The 24,106-nt window shown below is 51.6% G+C and overlaps 1 protein-coding gene across 1 annotated transcript in view; it reads left to right on the forward strand.

The window, feature by feature from the left end:
- Positions 1 to 24,106, forward strand: part of PIR (pirin) — a gene marked incomplete at both ends in the record, with an annotated part of 124,353 nt that overhangs the window by 26,608 nt on the left and 73,639 nt on the right. The window contains 4 exons of the mRNA XM_082717059.1: positions 3,154 to 3,237; positions 7,310 to 7,411; positions 11,505 to 11,557; positions 20,053 to 20,104. Of these exons, the coding sequence (XP_082573185.1) occupies positions 3,154 to 3,237; positions 7,310 to 7,411; positions 11,505 to 11,557; positions 20,053 to 20,104 (291 nt within the window). The remainder of the gene's footprint in view (positions 1 to 3,153; positions 3,238 to 7,309; positions 7,412 to 11,504; positions 11,558 to 20,052; positions 20,105 to 24,106) is intronic.

The following is a 24,106-nucleotide window of genomic DNA, read 5'->3' on the forward strand; positions in this document are numbered from 1 at the left end:
CTCGTTTCCATCAGCCACCCACGGCCATTCTCCAGGTGTTTGCGATTATGGAATGTCCTGAAAAATCATCTGGGTTGTGTCAGCTCTCAGAATCCTGCCTGAGTTAAAAAAAAAAAAAATCCTCCGCAGGCATTAATTTATACTGAAGGTCTCAGTGTAGCATAAAAGACAACCATAAATACGGGGGTCATTGGTTTCTAATTTTTTTTCCCTCCTAATGGCTCAAAGTCATTTTTAAGTAGTAAAAGGCAGGCAGTATGAACTCTGTAAAGCTTCATTGACCAGATTTCTCTAATTCAGATTTTATAGTATTTAGGATGGTGTTTACTTTTGTATTACCAGAGAAAAGAGGCCATCCACACTGAAAAAGTAGAGAACACGTGGAGATAAGCGTCTTCTGTGTTTGAGAAACAGCGTTGACATTTCTTTCTCAAATAAAACTTGGAACACAGGCGTGCGCAAAACCTCTTGGTGTCTGCGTAAGTTTTCATCTTTAGATAAGTCATGCTCACCGCAATTTACTTTTTAAAGTTGCCTGCCATATTTTTAGATGATTAACAACTTGAAAGGCCCTAGTTTTGGATAATTGAAAGGACTTTGGGGATGGAAGGAATAAGATTTGAAAGAGACTCCTTTTGAGAACCCAAAGCTTCAGCCCAAACAGAATGAAAATTGCCTTTATTATGCAGCTATTTTAATTCAAAATGCGTGCCTAACAGGAAAAGGAAAGCAATTCTAGACACTGCTCCTTCTAGTTTGACTGGTTTTTGGAGATTTGGAAGCTTTTTATTTGTTCTCTTCAATTTTTAAGCTTTGTACGAGGTCCTAAGTGCTTCATTCCTATTTTGGCTTCCTAGTAATTTTAGGTCTTTTCTTCCTAGCAGCGTTTTAAAGGCAGAGCCAGCTACATTGCCGTCTCACACAGTACGGCGCCATTCTTCCGGTTCTTTGTATTTTCCCTTCTGTCTCATGGCCTTCCTCGCCAGCCCCAGGTCCCCTAAAGAGGGAACAGATGCCAGCATCTCTGCAGAATAAAGCATCTCACTTCTTTTCATTCACCGATTAGCGGTAGCATCTTTATATCTTTGTGAGATAAAGTTGTTTCCGTTGTAAAAAAGTAAACTACTCATTGCAGGAGGCCCAAACTCTCAGGAAAGTGGAAAGAGGTTATAATAAAATGTACCTGCAATTCCCACAATCTGGGGGTGACCACTGTCCACATTTGGGTGTGTTCATCCGGGCATTTCCATGCACACTAATGATGAGCTACAATTTTATTTAAATGAACCCATTTAAACCCGTCACTGTATGTGACCTCTTTAAATAAAATTGCTGTTCAGTAACCTGCTTTTTTTGATTAAATAGTATCTCATTTATCCTTGTCAGTGAATAGAGATCTACATCTCTTTTTAACAGTTGTGTAATATTCCCTTGTATGGCTGTACCATAATTAGGTGAGTGGACCCATCATCCAATTGTTCCCATCTTTTTACTACCATAATAAACACTGCAAAGATAGAATTGTACTGACATTTTGTGTTCTTGTCTCCATAGATTTAAATCTCAGAAGCGTGTTTTTAACATTTAAGTCTTTATCCATTTGGAACACTATAGTGGGGGCTTACTCTCTTTACTCCTATGGTCAGTCAGTTGTGTTCTGATACCACTTATCAGAAAAGGCATCCTTGCCCCACTAATCTGGAATTGCTGTTGTCATATGTAAATTCCCCATGCTAATGGGTCTCTTTTCTTCCTGTGCCAGTGTTGCATGGCTGCCATTACTATAGCAAGTTCCATTTTACCATGTATCTGGGCATCCCTTAGCCCAATCAAGGTGACACACGAAAGGCACCATCCCAACCTAGAGACTCCAATTTCCGTAGCCATCTGCCTGTCACCTGCTGGGATAAAGGTTGCTGCCGAGACCATTCTGTACAATGTCATTGTTTGGCAGGATGACATGTGGAGGGTCCTAATGTCAGCCAGCCCTGATTTCTATGGTCGTAAGTGTTCTGTATAAGTCTTTGGTTTCCGGATCTGGCATCCAATAAAGTTGGCTCCGGAAGAAGACAGTTTATTATAAGGCTACAGTATAAGAGTGCAACAGCTTGACTGTAGGCAGGTCTTTAACTGCCCTTTGTTTGGGGTATGAGGAGGCAGAGTAGATGGTGGCTTATTTTCTCAGCATGAATTCGGAGCCAGTTGAGAAGATGACAGAGTAAGAGAGATGGCAGACGCAAAAAAATACCTTATTTCTGTTAAAGCGGATCTTGGAGAATGTGGCTTCTGTCTGCACGCAGCCGAGCTTCCAAATACTGTGTGTGAGGGAGACTTAGGCCGACTTTATTCAGCTCTCACTGGCTATGCCAGACCCATGAAGGCCACTGCCATGGGGGCTGGCCCCGCCCAGAGGGACTTGCTTTCTGTGGGCAGGCTGATTCCCTAAAAACCCCTGGGGAGAACCAGGGGTTTGGCACTTGAAATGTGGCTAGTGCAACAGCAGAGCCGAATTTTTTTTATGTTATTTCACTTTAATTAAGCTTAAATAGCCACATGCAGCTAGTGGCTACTCTGCAGGACAACACAGGATTTGTTGTGTTGTCAACACAACACAATGTGTACGGACCCGGCCTTGGAAAAGCTGACTTTAATTCTAGGGATTCATTTGACGTTTTACCTGCGTTTATGGAGCACCTAAGTGAGTTTGTGTGTCTGGTGTTGGAAAGGCCGTTGCCTTTGGATTTCTCGAATTAGCTTTTAGGGGAAGATGTGGAGACCTGAAATCTGTCGCCCGACACACCTGGCTGACATTGGCCTCAGTAACATGGCCCTGCTGTTTCAGAGGGGGCCACCTCTTCCACCCCGAGCTCTAGGATCCGTCATGGTATACTGAGGGGACAAGTGGGGGCTTCTGTCGCCGGGCCATGAGCACTGATATGCTCAGGGCTGCATCTACATGGAAGAAGGGGCGCTTATTTGGAATTCTCTCAGAAACATTGTGTGGGCTAACACGGCGCTCTCACTGGAGGTTCATTCCCTCAGCTTGTGCTACTTAGTCACTCCTGACACTTTCCTCAACACATTTTCTGTGAAAAGTGAGCAATTCTTCATAGCTGCCAAACACGTACTTTTCTTCTGCTTCTCTTGTCAAAGGTGTCTTATCTCCTGGAGGGCGGCAGCATGGCCCATGAGGACTTCTGTGGACATGTTGGTCAGATGAACCCAGGAGACCTGCAGGTATGGCCGACCACAAGCAATTATTGATGTTTAATAACCTCTGGGCGCGCATGCTTGCTCTTCCCCAGGTCCAGTACACTCACGCTTTCCTCCCTCTCTGCCGTCAATTTTTGATCTCTTCCTTCCTGTGGATCCTCTCACTCAGGCTAGAAACCTACACAGGTTTGCTTGGATTCTCTCAAGATTTCCATGACCCCTTCAATCACTTTTTAGTTCCCAACTGGTCTTTCTCTTAAATTCCTCAAATGCATAGTCAAGGATGGTTGACTTAACTTCCTCAGCTTCCAATTCATCCTTCACTCACAGATATCGGGGTTGGCCTCTCTCGGCATCCGCCAAACCTCTACAGAGGCCGACCAGGCAGTGCTCACTCATGATGTCGTCACTGCCAAATTCAGTGTACCAGTGTCCATTCTCCTCTTTTTTTCCTGCTGCTTTTGCCACAACTTAGTTGTTTTTTTTTTTAAGGTTTTATTTATTTATTTGACAGAGGGACACAGCGAGAGAGGGAATACAAGCAGGGGGTGTGGAAGAGGGAGAAGCGGGCTTCATGCCGAGCAGGGAGCCTGACACAGGGCTCGATACCAGACCCCGGGATCATGAGCTGAGCCAACAGTGAAGCCTTCTCAGCTGTCGTGCACCTTGTTTGCAGGGGGAAGTGTTGTCACTTAAGACAATGACTCAAATCTTGCCACCATCCTCCGCTTCGTGAGATATGTTAGACTTAGAATCCCCAGAAATTCTTAGGCATTCCTTGTTGGATTCGTAAGTCTGAACTCTGTGTCAAGAAATTTCTGGGATTATTTACATACTATGTGGAATTTTAACTGCAAATATTTGAATTGTATTTCAATGAACATGAAGTTGAAAGCATTTATATATGAATAATCGCTCTAAAGTAAGTCTTCTTTTTGCCTCATCTTTAAAATTGAGAGAATGAGGGCGGGTGGGTGGCGCAGTCGTGAAGCTCCTGTCTTGGCTCAGGTCATGGTCGCAGGGTCCTGGGATCGGGCAAATCTGTCTCCTTGCTCAGCTGGGAGTCTTCTCGCTCGTCCTCCTCGCCCCTTTATGAACGCGCTCTCTCTCTCTCAAATAAATAAATAAAACCTTAAAAAAATAAAATAAGAGAACGGGGATTTAAAGATGTCAAGGAACGCTGTGCGGGGCTTCAGAGGTGGTAAATAGCAAGGTCGAAAAGAGAAATCTCTCCCCTTCCAAATCCGATGGGTGGGCTGACATAGTAAGAACGTTCCTGCCCAATTAGGTTATACCTAGGAAAGGATAAACAAGGTATGAAAAGTAGATTGAAAACATGGACAGAAAAATTGTGAACAAAAGAGGAAAATGAATAGGATGCCAAGTCCTTGAGGACCCCAACAGCTGCCCTCAGAGGGAAGCGTAGTGGAGGGAATGCTGAGATCTCCATGTGTTGTTGGAGCAGGACATAGATCAGTGAGTATCTCCTGTCATCCGTGGATGGCATGTATTTTAGGCTGCGTGGATCCTGTGGTCCCAGATGTGGTCAGAACTGCGTCCTGCCTTCACAGCGCGAGCCGACAGACAGCGTGTCACTGAATGGGCATGTCTGTGGGTCAGTAGATGTTATGTACAGAATCAAGCGGCGGGCTAGATTTGGCCCCTGGGCTGTCGTTTGCAGAACCCTGTACTAGAAGGTGTCATCGGTCTGGTCAAATAGAAGATGGAAGTCTATTCAGATTTAGTGCCAGAAAACTCTCGGCTCTGTGCTGGCCTTGCAGATCTGGGAACAGGTATTGCCTGTTCTGGTCTCAGAGTCTTTTCACCTGCTGTTCCCTCTGGATGGACTCCCGTTCCTCTCACCCTTCCCCGGGTCACTTCGTATTCCCTGTCTGGGTCCCAGCCTGAAGGTTCTCGGCCCTCGGGTCAGCTGGCTGGAAGAGGCGGGCCATTTCATGGGCTCTCACAGATGCCCCTGGTGCCCCCTCACTCACCCCAGTGCCAAGTACAATCCCGTGCCAATAGATTATGTGTCTAATTCTCTAAGTATTTCCCTCCACTAGAGGGCCTTGAGGAAGAAGCTCTTGGTGGCCTACACCTTGGCCCTGTGCCCACGCCCGAGTCCAGGTGGCAGCAGTCCCCGCGCGCACGCGGCTGCCATCTCCCGCGCCGCTGCTCTGCCAGTGGCTCTCCCAGCAGCCGGGTGTGCTGGGCACTGGACACCCCCAGAGGAATTCTTGTCAAAGAGGGATGGGAGTTGGTGGTAAAGCCCTTAGCTTCCCCTCTCCTCCGTGCACCCACCTGCAGATTCCCCCCCACCCCGTGAGCCCCGAGGGACCCTCAAAATGCACCTGCTGCTTCCCAACCCCTTTCAGAATTCTCCCTTTCTGTGCTGGCTGTTGCCTTCCTCGCTTGCGCTTTCTGCGGCACGTCCGAGATAAATACTTGGCCTTCACTCCTAGTCTCGGGATTTCTGTGGCAGAAGCCAAGCTAGGACAGGCGGGAAAGCTGCCTGCTACATTCCATCCCATTATCCCTAGATCCCGGGCTTGGTGTCTGCGGCCGGACCCTGGGCCCCGGTAGCTCTCCATAAAGAAACAAACACATGCTTGAAGACTCTGCACAAGAGCAAGGGCAATTCCCGCTTCTCCAGGTAGTGAGGGCTCCATGAGTGGAAGGCAGCAAGCTGAGACGAGTCACCTCTGCACAGTGACTGAAGGCCAGAGAACATCCGTGTGTATCTATGGACGGATGCCCATGGCCTTCGTGTGCTGAGAATAAGGGCTTCCATGGGCTCTCAGAGACATCAATCCTAGACTCTGCCTCCTGCAGTTCTAGGTTCCGCCCCCTGCTGGTAAGCTCTGCCCACTTTTTGCCAGAGCCCGCCCTCCCAGGACTGGGTTCCCCTCCCGGGGCGTGGCCGACAGTTAATGGCAAGCCCCTGTGGGGATCCAAAAGCTCCCCTACCTCCACTACCTGAGCTACCTCGGCTACCTTAGCTACCTCCGCTGGACTTAGGGCACAGGTGGCACTGCTTGTTCCCATTGCCTTTCAGCTTTCTCCCTTTCTGATCTTGTTTTTGCCTTCGTCGCTTGCACTTTCTGCGTCACTTCCCCGATAAATAGTTGGCTTTCACTCCTAGTCTCGGGATTTCCGAGGCAGAAGCAAGCTAGGACAGGCGGGAAGGCTGCCTGTCACGTTCCATCGCTTCATCCCTGGATCCCGGTCTTAGTGTCTGGGGGTGGTCCCCGGGCCTCTGGTAGCTCTCCATAAAGAAACAAACACATGCTTGAAGACTCTGCACAAGGGCAAGGGCAATTCCCGCTTCTCCAGGTAGTGAGGGCTCCATGAGCAGAAGGCAGCAAGCTGAGACGAGTCACCTGTGCACAGTGATTGGGCGCCAGAGAGCATCTGTGTGTATCTATGGACAGATGCCCTTGGCCTCCAGGTGCTGTGAATATGGGCTACCCCGGGCTCTCAGAGGCAATTATCCTAGACTCTCCCTCCTGCCGTCCTAGGCTCCGCTCCGTACCTCTAGGCTCCCCCTCCTTCTGCCAGAGCCTCCTCTCCCAGGACTGTGCTCCCTCCTGGGGCGTGGCCCACAGTTAATGGCTAGCCACTGGGAGGTTAGAAATGCTCCCCTACCTCGGCTACCTGGGCTACCTCGGCTGCATTTGGGGCATCTCTGAAGGTTCATCCCGCGCTGGAGCTCTGTGTCCGAACTGCACTGCTGCTTGGCTTCTCCCCAAGCCCAGTCATGTGCTTCCTTCCTAAGGTGTCCCTCCCAAGAGTGCTCCCGGTCTGGAGCTCAGTATAAGATTCAGGGACGCCAAAGAGAGGACTAGGGTTCTTCCATTAGTGTGAGAGTCGGGTCTGATGCTTTCAGTTCAAGTGAGGAAGCGTGCGCAGCTTTTAGGGTCCTGGAAATGGTTTCAGCTATTGTCGTTGTCGCTTTAGATGCTCCCCACGAGGCTGGGGGGGTCCCTGAGAGCAGCCCTTGTGAGGTGCCCCGCTTAGTCCCCATGACATCATTGCCCCACCCGCAGAATGTTAGAGGCTGGGTTCCATTGTCTTCTTGTTGGTCTCCTGTGTGCAGTGGATGACCTTGGGCCTTGGCATTCTGCAGGCCGAGAACCCTTGCGCCGAAGAGCAGGCCCACAGCCTCCAGCTGTGGGTAAATTTGCAAAGCTCAGAGAAGGTGTTGGAGCCTCAGTCCCAGGAGCTGAAGAGTAAATAAATCCCCAAACCTAGGCAGGATGGTGTGACGGTTGCCGTCATATCTGGAGAAGCACTAGGAGTAAAGGTGAGCCGTGCGGTTTCGTGTTTGGGAAAGCCGCCTTGTGCGGTCACGTGAGGCTGGCCCCAGTGGGGTCCCCGGGCCTGCAGGGGATCCCAGCTCGTATCCCACGGGTGGCCTTGCTTTAGAGGTGTCAAAAGTGATGGAACCCAAGGGAACCCAGAATTCCTCTTTTTTTTTTTTTTGGTAACATGCAAACCCCATAGAGTTAGGGAAATTTCTAGAAAGCAAGCACATATAAAAATTGTGGTCAAAAAGCAGGCCTTTGAGAGAGCAGCACGCAAACCAACTCCAGTCCCTGATGATTTATTTAAATCATTTATGCCCAGCTGAGGAAGGAAAGCACACTACTACCTCACATAAAGGTTTTTTTTAATGGAACATTTATTTAACCCACACTTGCCATACCCTGTACAGTCCTCTCAACTCCCACTTTATAATATTTAGTATTTGGGTCCCACCTATTTACCCAAAGAAGGACAGTGGAGTCTATAGTTCATGGACACATTTGTGGTAGGAAAAGGGGGTGGTCCAGTCCCGTGTTCGAGAGCTGCGGGCTGGTTGGCCGATGGTTCGAGGTAACGGCCAGCTGGGTGGTGAGCCGGGTCCTGTGGTCTCTTAGGTGGCGTTTCCCAGAGGCAGACCCTTTGAGCTGGGAATTCCCGTGTGGGTGATTGTAAAGGAAGCGCCCCTACAGAACAGCAAAGGAAGGGGGGAAGGAAGCCAGCCAGGGTGTCCCCTCGGGCGAAGTCCCGAAGAGGACAGGGACTCAGGGACTCGGAAAGGTTCAGTGCGCCTTCAGGTAATCCTGACGCACGCGGGGCAAGGGAGCTGGGCTCTCATGTTCTTACTCGAAGTCTTACCTAACGGCCGTTGAGTTTGGGCTGGGGGCACAGAAATGGTTTAAAGAGTTACTCCGTGGGGGCGGGGGGGGGGCCTGGGTGGTTGAGTCGTGAAGCGCCTTTGCTGGGGTCATGATCCCGCGATCCTGGGATCCAGCCCCGTGGGCCCCTGGTAGCTCTCCATAAAGAAACAAATGCTTGAAGACTCTGCACAAGAGCAAGGGCAATTCCCGCTTCTCCATGTAGTGAGGGCTCCATGAGTGGAAGGGAGCAAGCTGAGACGAGACACCTGTGCACAGTGACTGAAGGCCAGAGAACATCCGTGTGTATCTATGGACGGATGCCCATGGCCTCCAGGTGCTGTGAATAAGGGCTACCACAGGCTCTCAGTGGCATCAATCCTAGACTCCGCCTCTTGCTATTATAGGCCCCGCCCCTGCTGATATGCTCCAACCCCTCCTGACAGAGCAGCCTCTCCCACGACTGTGCTCCCCTCATGGGGCGTGGCCCACAGTTAATGGCTAGCCCCTGTGGGGATCAAAAAGCTCCCCTACCTAGCTACCTGGGGTACCTTGGCTACCTCAGCTACCTCGGCTGGACTTTGGGCACAGGTGGCACTGCTTGTTCCCACCCCCTTTCAGCTTTCTCCCTTTCTGAGCTGGCTTTTGACTTTGTCGCTTGAGCTTTCTGCAGCACTTACCCAATAAATATTTGGCCTTCACTCCTAGTCTCGGGATTTCCGTGGCAGAACCCAAGCTAGGACAGGCGGGAAAGCTGCCTGCCACGTCCCATCGCTTCATCCCTGGATCCCGGCCTTGGTGTCTGCGGCCCGGCCCTGGGCCCCTGGTAGCTCTCCATAAAGAAACAAACACATGCTTGAAGACTCTGCTCAAGAGCAAGGGCAATTCCCGCTTCTCCAGGTAGTGAGGGCTCCATGAGTGGAAGGCAGCAAGCTGAGACGAGTCACCTGTGCACAGTGAGTGGATGCCTAGGGTTTTCCGTGTGTATCTATGGACGGATGCCCATGGCCTCCAGGTGCTGTGAATAAGGACTTCTATGGGCTCTCAGTGGCATCTATCCTAGACTCCAACTCTTGCTGTTCTAGGCTCCGCCCCCTGTCGATAAGCTCCGCCTTTTCCTGCCAAAGCTCGCCCTCTCAGGACTTGCTCCCCCCCCTGGGGCGTGGCCCACAGTTAAGGGCTAGCACTTGTGGTGATCCAAAAGATCCCCTACCTCCGCTACCTGGGCTACCTCGGCTTCCTCAGCTACCTCGGCTGGACTTGGGGCACAGGTGGCACCTGCTTGTTCCCACCCCCTTTCAGAACTTGCTTTCTGAGCTTGCTTTTGCCTTTGTCGCTTGTGCTTTCTGTGGCACCTCCTCGATAAATATTTGGCCTTCACTCCTAGTCTCGGGATTTCCGTGGCAGAACCCAAGCTAGGACAGGCGGGAAAGCTGCCTGACACGTCCCATCGCTTCATCCCTGGATCCTGGGCTTGGTGTCTGCGGCCGGGCCCTGGGCTCCTGGTAGCTCTCCTTAAAGAAACAAACACATGCTTGAAGACTCTGCTCAAGAGCAAGGGCAATTCCCGCTTCTCCAGGTAGTGAGGGCTCCATGAGTGGAAGGCAGCAAGCTGAGACGAGTCACCTGTGCACAGTGACTTGATGCCATTGAGCATCCGTGTGTATCTATGGACGGATGCTCATGGCCTCCAGGTGCTGTGAATATGGAGTACCACAGGCTCTCAGAGGCAACAATCCTAGACTCCGCCTTCTGCCTTCCTATGCTCTGCCCCTGCGGATAAGCTCCGCCCCCTCCTGCCAGAGTCTCCTCTCCCAGGACTGTGCTCACCCCCGGGGCGTGTCCCACAGTTGATGGCTAGGCCCTCTGGGGATCAAAAAGCTCCCCTACCTCCCCTACCTGGGCTACCTTGGCTACCCTGGCTACCTCGGCTAGACTTGAGGTACAGGTGGCACCTGCTTGTTCCCACCGCCTTTCAGCTTTCTCCCTTTCTGAGCTTGCTTTTGCCTTCGTCGCTTGCGCTTTCTGCGGCACTTCCCCGCTAAATACTTGGCCTTCACTCCTAGTCCCGGGATTTCCGTGGCAGAAGCCAAGCTAGGACAGGCGGGAAAGCTGCCTGCCACTTTTCATCGCTTCATCCCTGGATCCTGGCCTTAGTGTCTAGGGCCGGTCCCTGGGCCCCTGGTAGCTCTCCATAAAGAAACAAACACATGCTTGAAGACTCTGCACAACCGCAAGGGCAATTCCCGCTTCTCCAGGTAGTGAGGACTCCAAGAGCGGAAGGGAGCAAGCTGAGTCACCTGTGCACAGTGACTGGCCGCCAGAGAGCATCTGTGTGTATCGATGGACTGATGCCCATGGCTTCCAGGTGCTGTGAATAAGGACTACCACTGGCTCCAGAGGCTTCAATCCTAGACTCCGCCTCCTGCCGTCCTAGGCTCCGCCCCATCTTGCTAGACTCTGCCCCCTCCTGCCAGAGCATCCACAGCCAGGACTGAGCTCCCTAAGGGGGCGTGGCCCACAGTTAAGGACCAGCCCCTGTAGGGATAGAAATGCTCCCCCACCTCCCCTACCTTGGATACCTGGGCTACCTGGGCTACCTTGGCTGCATTTGGGGCATCTCTGAAGGTTCATCCCGCGCTGGAGCTCTGTGTCCGAACTGCATTGCTGCTTGGCTCTCCCCAAGCCCAGTCATGTGCTTCTTCCCTAATGTGTCCCTCCCGAGAGTGCTCCCCTCTGGGAGCTCAGTCTAAGATTCCGGGATGCCAAAGAGAGGATTAGGGTTCTTCCATTTGTGTGATTCATGCCTAATGCTTTGAGTGCAGGTGAGGAAGAGTGCGCAGCATTCAGGATCCTGGAAATGGCTTCAGCTATTGTCTTTGTTGCTTTGGTTGCTCCCCACGAGGCTGGGGGGTCCCTGAGAGCAGCCCTAGTGCGGTGCCCCGCTTAGTCCCCGTGATATCATTGCCCCACCCGCAGAATGTTAGAGGCTGGGTTCCATTGTCTTCTTGTTGGTCTGCTGTTTGCAGTGGATGACCTTGGGCCGTGGCATTCTGCAGTCCAAGATGCCTTGCTCCGAAGAGCCCGCCCCCCGGCCTCCAGGTGTGAGTAAATTTGAGAAGCTCAGAGAAGGTGATGGAGCCACTGTACCAGGAGTTGAAGAGTAAAGAAATCCCCAAACCCAGGCAGGATGCCGTCCTTTCTAGAGAATCCCTGGGAGTAAAGGTGAGTCGTTTGGTTCGGTGTTTGGGAAAGCCGCCGTGTGCGGTCACATGAAGCTGGCCCTAGTGGGGTCCCCGGGCCTGCAGTGGATCCCACCTTGTATCCCATGGGTGGCCTTGCTTTAGGGGTATTAGAAGTAGTGCAACCCAGGGGAACCCAGAATTATTCTTTTTTTTTTTTTGCAACATGCAAACCCCATACTGTTAGGGAAATTTCTAGAAAGCAAGCTCATATAAAAAAATGTGGTAAAAAAGCAGGCCTTTGAGAGACCAACACCCAAACCAACTCCAGTCCCTGAAGATTTATTTACATCATTTATGCCCAGATGAGGAAGGAAAGCACACAACTACCCCATAGAAAGGTTATTTTTTTAATGGAACATTTATTTAACCCACACATGCCATACCCTGTACATTCTTAACAACTCCCACTTTATAATATTTAGGATTTGGGTCCCACCTATTTACCCAAGGAAGGACAATGGAGTCTACAGTTCATGGACACATTTGTGGTAGGAAAAGGGGGTGGCTCCAGTCCCGTGTTCGAGAGCTGTCCGGGAGAACTGAGGGCAGGTTGGCGATGGTTCGAGGTAACGGCGAGCTGGGTGGTGAGCCGGGTCGTGTGGTCTCTTAGGTGGCATTTCCCAGAGGCAGACCCTTTGAGCTGGGAATTCATGTGTGGGTGACTGAAAAGGAAGCGCCCCTACAGAACAGCAAAAGGAAGTAGGGAAGGAAGCCTGGCAGGGTGTCCCCTCGGGTGAAGTCCCAAAGAGGTAGGGACTCTGGGACTCGGAAAGGTTCAGTCTGCCTTCAGGTAATCCTGATCCATTCGGGGCAAGGGAGCTGGGCTCTCCTGTTCCTACTCAAAGTCTTACCTAACGGCCATTGAGTTTGGACTGGGGGCACAGAAATGCTTAAAACAGTTACTCTGTGGGGCCGGGGGTTGCCTGGGTGGCTCAGTCGTTAGGTGCCTTCGGCTTGGGTCTTGATCCCACGGTCCTGGGATGGAGCCACCATCAGGCTCCCTGCTCAGTGGGAAGCCTGCTTCTCCCTCTCCAGCTCCCCCAGCTTGTGTTCCTTCTCTTGCTTTGTCTTTGTCATATTAATAAATACAGTCTTAAATAATAATTTTTAAAAAAGGACATTCAAAGGACATCCCAGAACGTAGGCACAGGTAGGCAGCTGAATTCAGACAGATGCCTAGCGACTCATTCTCTTTCCTGGGCTACTTTTTATTCTGGATTTTTAGGGTTCCGGGGTCCTAGGGACTTCCCTTCAGGGGATACTGAGCTTCATGGTGGCCATCAAGAGATTTTGCCCTCATCACGCCAACCAAAGCACAAGGCTTTGGCCAGGCACGTATATTGGAATGGCCCTTAAGATTTCATTTAGAGGGCGCCTGGGTGGCTCAGTGGTTAAGCATCTGCCTTTGGATCAGGTCATGATCCCAGGGTCCGGGGATTGAGTGCAGAATCGGACTCCCTGCTAAGCGGGGAGTCTTCTCCCCCGCCCCACCCTTGAAGGCTCTCTCTCTCTCAAACAAATGAATAAAACCTTAAAGAAAAATTAAGAGAATGGGGATTTAAAGATGTCAAGCAAAGCTGTGCGGGGCCTCAGAGGTGGTAAATAGCAAGGTCGAAAAGAGAAATCTCTCCCCTTCCAAATCCGATGGGTGGGCTGACATAGTAAGAACGTTCCTGCCAAATTAGGTTATACCTAGAAAAGGATAAACAAGGTATAAAAAGTAGATTGAAAACATGGACAGATAAATTGTGAACAAAAGAGGAAAATGAATAGGATGCCAAGTCCTTGAGGACCCAACAGCTGCCCTCAGAGGGAAGCGTGGTGAAGGGAATGCTGAGATCTCCATGTGTTGTTGGAGCAGGACATAGATCAGTGTCTCCTGTCATCCGTGGATGGCATGTATTTTAGGCTGCGTGGATCCTGTGGTCCCAGATGTGGTCAGAACTGCATCCTGCCTTCACAGCGCGAGCCGACAGACAGCGTGTCACTGAATGGGCATGTCTCTGGGTCAGTAGATATTATGTACAGAATCAAGCGGCGGGCTAGATTTGGCCCCTGGGCTGTTGTTTGCAGAACCCTGTACTAGAAGGTGTCATCGGTCTGGTCAAATAGAAGATGGAAGTCTATTCAGATTTAGTGCCAGAAAACTCTCGGCTCTGTGCTGGCCTTGCAGATCTGGGAACAGATATTGCCTGTTCTGGTCTCAGAGTCTTTTCACCTGCTGTTCCCTCTGGATGGACTCCTGTTCCTCTCGCCCTTCCCCGGGTCACTTCGTATTCCCTGTCTGGGTCCCAGCCTGAAGGTTCTCGGCCCTCGGGTCAGCTGGCTGGAAGAGGCGGGCCATTTCATGGGCTCTCACAGATGCCCGTGGTGCCCCCTCACTCACCCCAGTGCCAAGTACAATCCGATGCCAATAGATTATGTGTCTAATTGTCTAAGGATTTCTCTCCGCTAGAGGAAGAAGCTCTTGGTGGCCTGCACCTTGGTTCTGTGCCCACGCCCGAGTCCAGGTGGCAGCAGTCCCCGCGCGCACGCGGCTGCCATCTCCCACGCCGCTGCTCTGCCAGTGGCTCTCCCTGCAGCCGGGTGTGCTGGGCACTGGACACCCCCAGAGGAATTCTTGTCAAAGAGGGATGGGAGTTGGTGGTAAAGCCCTTAGCTTCCCCTCTCCTCCGTGCACCCACCTGCAGATTCCCCCCACTCCGCGAGCCCCGAGGGACCCACAGATGGCACCTGCTGGTTCCCACCCCCTTTCAGAATTCTCCCTTTCTGAGCTGGCTGTTGCCTTCTTCGCTTGCGCTTTCTTTTTTTTTTTTAAAGATTTTATTTATTTATTTGACAGAAATCACAAGTAGATGGAGAGGCAGGCAGAGAGAGATAGGAAAGCAGGCTCTCTGCTGAGTAGAGAGCCCGATGCGGGACTCGATCCCAGGACTCTGGAATCAAGACCTGAGCCGAAGGCAGCGGCCCAACTCACTGAGCCACCCAGGCGCCCCTTCGCTTGCGCTTTCTGAGGCACTTAACTCCTAGTCTCGGGATTTCTGTGGCAGAACCCAAGTTAGGACAGGCAGGAAAGCTGCCTTCCACGTTTCATCACTTCATTCCTGGACCCCGGGCTTGGTGTCTGGGGCGGGCCCCTTGGCCCCTGGTAGCTCTCCATAAAGAAACAAACACATGCTTGAAGACTCTGCACGAGGGCAAGGGCTATTCCCGATTCTCCAGGTAGTGAGGGCTCCATGAGCGGAAGGCAGCAAGCTGAGACGAGTCACCTGTGCACAGTGAGTGGATGCCTAGGGTTTTCCGTGTGTATCTATGGACGGATGCCCATGGCCTCCAGGTGCTGTGAATAAGGGCTACCAGGGAGCTCTCAGAGGCATCAATCATAGACTCCGCCTCCTGCCGTCCTAGGCTCCGCCCTGTCCTGCTAGGCTCCCCATCCTGCTGCCAGAGCCCCCTCTCCCAGGACTGTGCTCCCCCCCTAGGGCGTAGCCCACAGTTAATGGCTAGCCCCTGTGGGGATTGAAAAGCTCCCCACCTCCGCTACCTGGGGCACCTCGGCTACCTCAGCTACCTCGGCTGGACTTGGGGCACTGGTGGCACCTGCTTGTTCCCACCCCCTTTCAGCTTTCTCCCTTTCTGAGCTGGCTTTTGCTTTGGTCACTTGCGCTTTCTGCGTCACTTCCCCGCTAAATAGTTGGCCTTCACTCCTAGTCTCGGGATTTCCGTGGCAGAACCCAAGCTAGGGCAGGCGGGAAAGCTGCCTGCCACGTTCCATCGCTTCATCCCTGGATCCTGGCCTTAGTGTTTGGGACTGTCCCCGGGCCCCTGGTAGCTCTCCATAAAGAAACAAACACATGCTTGAAGACTCTGCACAAGGGCAAGGGCAATTCCCGCTTCTCCAGGTAGGTAGTGAGGGCTCCATGAGCAGAAGGGAGCAAGCTGAGACGCTTCACCTGTGCACGGTGACTGGCAGCATAGAGCATCTGTGTGTATCTATGGACAGATGCCCTTGGCCTCCAGGTGCTGTGAATATGGGCTACCCCCGGCTCTCAGAGGCAATTATCCTAGACTCTCCCTCCTGCAGTCCTAGGCTCCACCCTGTACCGCTAGGCTCTGCCTCCTTCTACCAGAACAGTCTCTCCCAGGACTGTGCTCCCTCTTGGGGCGTGGCCCACAGTTAAAGGCTAGCCGCTGTGGTGTTAGAAATGCTCCCCTACTTCGGCTACCTTGGCTACCTGGGCTACCTGGGCTACCTGGGCTACCTCGGCTGCATTTGGGCCATCTGTGAAGGTTCATCCCGTGCTGGAGCTCTGTGTCCGAACTGCATTGCTACTTGGCTTCTCCCCAAGCCCAGTCATGTGCTTCCTCCCTAAGGTGTCCCTCGCGAGAATGCTCCCGGTCTGGAGCTCAGTCTAAGATTCAGGGTCGCCAAAGAGAGGACTAGGGTTCTTCCATTTGTGTGAGAGTCGGGTCTGATGCTTTGAGTTTGTGTGAGGAAGCGTGCGCAGCTTTTAGGGTCCTGGAAATGGCTTCAGTTATTGTCTTTATCCCTTTTGATGCTCCCCACGAGGCTGGGGGGGTCCCTGAGAGCAGCCCTTGTGAGGTGCCCCGCTTAGTCCCCGTGACATCATTGCCCCAGGCGCAGAATGTTAGAGGCTGGGTTCCATTGCCTTCTTGTTGGTCTGTTGTGTGCAATGGATGACCTTGGGCCTTGGCATTCTGTAGGCCGAGAACCCTTGCTCCAAAGAGCGGGCCCACGGACTCCAGCTGTGGGTAAATTTGCAAAGCTCAGAGAAGGTGATGGAGCCTCAGTCCCAGGAGCTGAAGAGTAAATAAATCCCCAAACCTAGGCAGGATGGTGTGACGGTTGCCGTCATATCTGGAGAATCACTAGGAGTAAAGGTGAGTCGCGCGGTTCCTTGTATAGGTAAGCTGCCGTGTGTGGTCTCGTGAGGCTGCCCCTAGTGGGGTCCCCGGGCCTGCAGGGGATCCCAGCTCGTACCCACGGGTGGACTTGCTTTAGAGGTGTCAGAAGTGGGGAACCCAAGGGAACCCAGAATCCCTCTTTTTTTTTTTGCAATATACAAACCCCATATTTTTAGGGAAATTTCTAGAAAGCAAGCTCATATAATTTGTGGTCAGAAAGCAGGCCTTTGAGAGACCTGCACGCAAACCAACTCCAGTCCCTGATGATTTATTTAAATCATTTATGCTCAGCTGAGGAAGGAGAGCACACTATACCTCACATAAAAGGTTTTTTTTTTTTAATAGAACATTTATTTAACCCACACTTGCCATACCCTGTACAGTCCTCTCAACTCCCACTTTATAATATTTAGGATTTGGGTCCCATGTACTGACCCAAGGAAGGACAATGGAGTCTACAGTTCATGGACACATTTGTGGTAGGAAAAGGGGGTGGTCCAGTCCCGTGTTCGTGAGCTGTCCGGGAGAACTGCGGGCAGGTTTGCGATGGTTCGAGGTAACAGCCAGCTGGGTGGTGAGCCGGGTCGTGTGGTCTCTTAGGTGGCGTTTCCCAGAAGCAGACCCTTTGAGCTGGGAATTCCCGTGTGGGTGATTGTAAAGGAAGCGCCTCTACAGAAGAGCAAAACGAAGGAGGGAAGGAAGCCAGCCAGGGTGTCCCCTCGGGCGAAGTCCCGAAGAGGACAGGGACTCAGGGACTCGGAAAGGTTCAGTGGGCCTTCAGGTAATCCTGATGCACGCGGGGCAAGGGAGCTGGGCTCTCATGTTCTTACTCAAAGTCTTACCTAACGGCCTTTGAGTTTGGACTGGGGGCACAGAAATGGTTAAAAGAGTTACTCCGTGAGGCTGGGGGTGCGGCACTGGGTGGCTGAGTCGTGAAGCGCCTTTGCTGGGGTCATGATCCCGCGATCCTGGGATCCAGCCCCGCATCGGGCTCCCTGCTCAGCGGGGAGTCTTCTCCCCCGCCCCACCCTTGAAGGCTCTCTCTCTCTCAAACAAATGAATAAAACCTTAAAGAAAAAATAAGAGAACGGGGATTTAAAGATGTCAAGCAAAGCTGTTCGGGGCCTCAGAGGTGGTAAATAGCAAGGTCGAAAAGGGAAATCTCTCCCCTTCCAAATCCGATGGGTGGGCTGACATAGTAAGAACGTTCCTGCCAAATTAGGTTATACCTAGAAAAGGATAAACAAGGTATGAAAAGTAGATTGAAAACATGGACAGAAAAATTGTGAACAAAAGAGGAAAATGAATAGGATGCCAAGTCCTTGAGGACCCAACAGCTGCCCTCAGAGGGAAGCGTGGTGGAGGGAATGCTGAGATCTCCATGTGTTGTTGGAGCAGGACATAGATCAGTGAGTATCTCCTGTCATCCGTGGATGGCATGTATTTTAGGCTGCGTGGATCCTGTGGTCCCAGATGTGGTCAGAACTGCGTCCTGCCTTCACAGCGCGAGCCGACAGACAGCGTGTCACTGAATGGGCATGTCTGTGGGTCAGTAGATGTTATGTACAGAATCAAGCGGCGGGCTAGATTTGGCCCCTGGGCTGTCGTTTGCAGAACCCTGTACTAGAAGGTGTCATCGGTCTGGTCAAATAGAAGATGGAAGTCTATTCAGATTTAGTGCCAGAAAACTCTCGGCTCTGTGCTGGCCTTGCAGATCTGGGAACAGGTATTGCCTGTTCTGGTCTCAGAGTCTTTTCACCTGCTGTTCCCTCTGGATGGACTCCCGTTCCTCTCGCCCTTCCCCGGGTCACTTCGTATTCCCTGTCTGGGTCCCAGCCTGAAGGTTCTCGGCCCTCGAGTCAGCTGGCTGGAAGAGGCGGGCCATTTCATGGGCTCTCACAGATGCCCCTGGTGCCCCCTCACTCACCCCAGTGCCAAGTACAATCCCGTGCCAATAGATTATGTGTCTAATTCTCTAAGTATTTCCCTCCACTAGAGGGCCTTGAGGAAGAAGCTCTTGGTGGCCTGCACCTTGGCCCTGTGCCCACGCCCGAGTCCAGGTGGCAGCAGTCCCCGCGCGCACGCGGCTGCCATCTCCCGCGCCGCTGCTCTGCCAGTGGCTCTCCCTGCAGCCGGGTGTGCTGGGCACTGGACACCCCCAGAGGAATTCTTGTCAAAGAGGGATGGGAGTTGGTGGTAAAGCCGTTAGCTTCCCCCCTCCTCCGTGCACCCACCTGCAGATTGCCCCCCACCCCGCGAGCCCCGAGGGACCCACAGATGGCACCTGCTGGTTCCCACCCCCTTTCAGAATTCTCCCTTTCTGAGCTGGCTGTTGCCTTCTTCGCTTGCACTTTCTGCAGCACTTCCCAGATAAATACTTGGCCTTCACTCCTAGTCTCGGGATTTCCGAGGTAGAAGCCAAGCTAGGACAGGCGGGAAAGCTGCCTGCCACGTTCCATCACTTCATTCCTGGATCCCGGGCTTGGTGTCTGGGGCGGGCCCCTTGGCCCCTGGTAGCTCTCCTTAAAGAAACAAACACATGCTTGAAGACTCTGCACAATGGCAAGGGCAATTCCCACTTCTCCAGGTAGTGAGGGCTCCATGAGCAGAAGGCAGCAAGCTGAGACGAGTCACCTGTGCACAGTGATTGGGCGCCAGAGAGCATCTGTGTGTATCTATGGACGGATGCCCTTGGCCTCCAGGTGCTGTGAATATGGGCTACCCCGGGCTCTCAGAGGCAATTATCCTAGACTCTCCCTCCTGCCGTCCTAGGCTCCGCTCCGTACCCCTAGGCTCCCCCTCCTTCTGCCAGAGCCTCCTCTCCCAGGACTGTGCTCCCTCCTGGGGCGTGGCCCACAGTTAATGGCTAGCCGCTGGGAGGTTAGAAATGCTCCCCTACCTCAGCTACCTGGGCTACCTCGGCTGCATTTGGGGGGTTTCTGAAGGTTCATCCCGCGCTGGAGCTCTGTGTCCAAACTGCACTGCTGCTTGGCTTCTCCCCAAGCCCAGTCATGTGCTTCCTCCCTAAGGTGTCCCTCCCGAGAGTGCCCCCTGTCGGGAGCTCAGTCTAAGATTCAGCGTCGCCAAAGAGAGGACTAGGGTTCTTCCATTTGTGTGAGAGTCGGGTCTGATGCTTTGAGTTCACATGAGGAATCGTTTGCAGCTTTCAGGGTCCTGGAAATCGCTTCAGCTATTGTCGTTGTCGCTTTAGATGCTCCCCACGAGGCTGGGGGGGGGGGTTCCTGAGAGCAGCTCTTGTGAGGTGCCCCGCTTAGTCCCCGTGACATCATTGCCCCACCCGCAGAATGTTAGAGGCTGGGTTCCACTGCCTTCTTGTTGGTCTGCTGTGTGCAGTGGATGACCTTGGGCCTTGGCATTCTGCAGGCCGAGAACCCTTGCGCCGAAGAGCAGGCCCACGGCCTCCAGCTGTGGGTAAATTTGCAAAGCTCAGAGAAGGTGATGGAGCCTCAGTCCCAGGAGCTGAAGAGTAAATAAATCCCCAAACCTAGGCAGGATGGTGTGACGGTTGCCATCATATCTGGAGAAGCACTAGGAGTAACGGTGAGCCCCACGGTTCCGTGTTTGGGAAAGCCGCCGTGTGTGGTCACGTGAGGCTGTCCCTAGTGTGTTTCCCGGGCCTGCAGGGGATCCCAGCTCGTACCCATGGGTGGCCTTGCTTTAGAGATGTCAGAAGTGGTGAACCCAAGGGAACCCAGAATTCCTCTTTTTTTTTTTTTTCTGATTTATGTTTCTTTCTGATAACGGTCTTCATTTTCCTCTACGTTATTTCCCTTAATTTTTTCCTTTTGTTTTTTGTCATGGTTCGTGTTTAATGAGATGCTAACTCATTAACTTAGAGTTTTAACTTAGAGTTAAAAGTCCCACCCAAGCAATCCAGTCATCCAAATGAATTCTGGCTGAATTTCCTTCTTGGGTCATTAAAGAAATAAATAATGTGTGCTGGGATATAGGAAAGGAAATAGCACAAGGCAGAGAACCTTTTGGTCTCCCTTAGTTTTGTTTTATTGAGAGTTTTTATTTATTCATTTGAGAGAGCATCAGGAGGCAGAGGAAGGGCAAAGGGAAAGCTAGAAGCGGTCTCCCGGTGAGCAGGGAGCCCGACGTGGGGCTTTATCCCAGGACCCCAGGATTATGACCTGAGCCAACAGTGAAGCCTTCTCAGCTGCACTAGATCTACAGAGCCATCTATTTGCACTCTTGAAGTAGTGGGTTTGGGGACTGACAGTTGTTAATTCCACCTGTCCCATTTCTCTGTGAACTCCGTTTGTTTAGTCATTAGGCACTAGCCGTGTGCACATTGTGCTGTGCCCTGGAGATAGGTGACTAAGAAACAGCCACCGTCCCCAAGTAAAGTCGTGGTCTATCAGAGGAAGAGAAACAGGCACACATCAGAGGTATGTGATGCTTGAAAGGTGAAGCCAGCAGCAGGCGAAACCTCTGTGGTCATCCGGAGGAGGGAGCGACCATTGATTTTGCTTATGTGCATAAAGCAAGGAAAAGGAAGAAAAGGCCCCATCTTAAAATGGCTTGTATAAAGGGCCTGGGTAGTAGGAGTGTGAAACCTGTTTGGGGATCATGATCGCGGGCTCTGTGGAAATCCAAGACCAAGTGTGTCCACTCCTGGATTTTTGCCTGGAGCTGACCTTGGCTGCACGGACCCACCCCCGTCTCCCTCTCTCTCGGGTTCAAAGACCTGACCTATGGGAGGCAGCCGTAGCTGGCACTTCATTTGCCCTTAGGAATGCTCACATAAATAGTGGTCAGGATTTGCTGAAATCTGCTGTACAGAATGTTGCCCTTGCCCAGGGCGCTCCACTCCCCCTGAAATACCATTGTTGGTGCGCACAAAGGGTCTTCACAGTGTCCCCGTTGACCTGGGACACACGTTCCGGTGGTGGGAATGAGCCCTTTTCCGGCAGTGAGTGAAGAATGGATAGGTGTGCTTTTAAACCCGAGGTTACATCCTGTGCCCTTCGTACATCGTGGCCCTTGGCCCTCAGCGTGACAGATTAGCCAGGAGATTGAGAATAAGCATGTAACAAAAGCCATAAATAACCCAGGTGTTACCCTCAATAAAGGTGAGTGGACACTTTATTAAAGATCACTGTAATCACTCCTGTGGCTCTCAAGGCTTGAACTTCCAGGAGATAGTCTTTCCCCAGGAACATGTGACTTATTTTTTTCTAAGCAGAGTGGAAAATACAGGCCCGCTCCAGAGAGTTATAGACGCTCTCGTGTGTTGCCTTGAAATGAGCTCTGGTGGATATAAACGAGGTATGTGTCAGTATTTTAGAGACTGGGACTGGCATGAATGAAGCTGTGTTACTGATAGCCGCCAACACACTGTTTTATTTTGTCCAAAGCACCTGCACTCAAGATCGTCTATCTTACGAACAATTCAACCAAACTCAGGATGAAAGGGGATGAGAAAATTTGGGGTCAGATACCATTCTGATTACATGAAGCTTTAAGAATTCTGCTCCTGTGGATTGGTAGCCCTGAAATCATGACCCGAGCTGAAGGCAGAGGCTTAGCTCACTGAGCCACCCAGGTGCCCCTGTTTCATGAAATTTTAAAGCTCCCTTGTTCTCTTGGCTTCCATATAGATGGTCTTTTTTAACATTGTGGAAGGAAACCACAGTGGCCCAAATTTTGCTCTTGGTGTAATATAAATAGCACTGGGAGAAGTTTAAATCATCCTTGTAGAGGAAATTGTTTTGAAGTCCAGAGCACAAGGCTTGTCTATCCCACCGCCTTCAAACGCTGCCTGTGGTCAGTTTCCCTCTCCTCCCTGGGCTCTGAGAACAACTCTGGCTTCCAAGAAGGGATCCTCAAAAGAGGCAAAGCGACAGCGGAGCTGGGGAAAGGAGGAGGAAAGAGAACCTAACGACCTTTTCTACTCCATACTCGTTCTTTTGGCATTGATTTTTGTGCCTTTCCATTCTCTCTCCTCGACCACCCTGTCACCACCAGCAATTAGAGGTTCTGCGAATTGAGCCCTGGCCAGCTCAGCTTGCCAGGCATCGGCACCACTTACATCTTCGTGTGCTTTGGAGATTTTGAGCGTCTCCGAGTAACTCCTGAGGCTTGGGTGGTAGATTCTGTCCACGCTGGACCCTGATTCAAGGCCATCTGTAACTGATCAGTGCAAACGTTTCCAGCAAGAGAATTCCTGGGGGGCGGTGATGAGCTGTTTTCATAGGTTTTAACTACCAGAATTTGTCAGCCAGACAAAAGCGCGAGAGGACTTCGAGTGCAAGTCAAGTGGAGGGAGCCGAGGGAGAGGAGAGAACCAACACGTCACTGTCCCCTCTTCCCCTCCCAAGCTCAGGATGAATTGAGACAAGACTCATGAGTTAGCCAGATGGGGATCCAAAGAGCACCTTTATTACTGGTAAAATCTGGGCAAGGGCACATGACTTGTCTCTTGAGAACTTTTGAGTTTTTAATACTTCCTCCATTTCATGAAACATGTCCTGGCAGAGCTTAGAGGTATCCTTTTCAGAGGCTGGCCACTTAGCTCGTGGCCGAAGAGACAGACAGACAGAACAGTCTAGCTGAGTATGCTCAGTTCCTGGGTTTGCCCTTACTGACCGGAGCCCACCCTCCCTCTCCCCTCCACCCCCCAGGGATAAGCGAAGGAGGCAGAGAGCAGCTGGCTGCTGTCTCGTGGGGACATTGCGGAGGGGTCTGGAGGCTCCCCCAATGTTCCTCTGCATGTTGTTTTGGTAACTTACTGGACTTGACATTTAGCAGTGACCGCCCCCCCCCACCCACGCCTCAGGGAAGGACAGAAGCTTGTCAGTGTGGACCTCTTCCCACCAAAGCTAACTTGAACTCTCTCAGATAAATTTTACCCCCAGAAGTATAGGGAGTATTTTCATTAAATTGATACCAATGTGCTTTGTGTTCTAGGCTACACATTCACCCCCTCTCCTAGTTCCCTGTTGAATTATTCCCAACTGTGTTGACAGGTGTGTGAGAAGCCCAAGCAGTAGCATAAAAATTACCTAAATATTAAAATGTCCCAACCTTTGAACCCACCTCTACCCCGTCATCACATTTCTAGGAAGTGATCTAAAACCGCTTGGCTTTATAAACCGAGTCAACAGAAATGATAATTTCTAATTATGTGCTAAATAAAGTCCCAAAGCCTCCTTACCCAGCTTTAATTCTGCCTTGCTTGTGGGGGGAGTACGGATTTTCTTATCCTTTATAAATGCCGCAGCCTGGCATGTTGCCTGGACTGGACAGGGCTGTCAGGATGCCAAACTTGAGTTCTTTCTACCCCGCTTCTCCTTCATCTCACTTGAGAGGTAGTACTAGAATGTAGTAAGAGACACATTTATGGCAATACCAGTCCTGGTTCCATGAGATTTCACTCTACAACCAAATCTCTGAGCCCTGGAGTGGTGATATCTGCAGAAAATTGATGGACGTGGTCAGTCCAGAGCATTACTGTCGCTGGGAGAACAAAGCCATGGGTCCCTAGTGCCTCTACTCTCTGAGCTGAAACATTCTTGCCTTGAAAAGTCAATTGTT

Source organism: Mustela nivalis (assembly GCF_964662115.1).
Source record: "Mustela nivalis genome assembly, chromosome: X".
NCBI lineage: Eukaryota > Metazoa > Chordata > Mammalia > Carnivora > Mustelidae > Mustela > Mustela nivalis.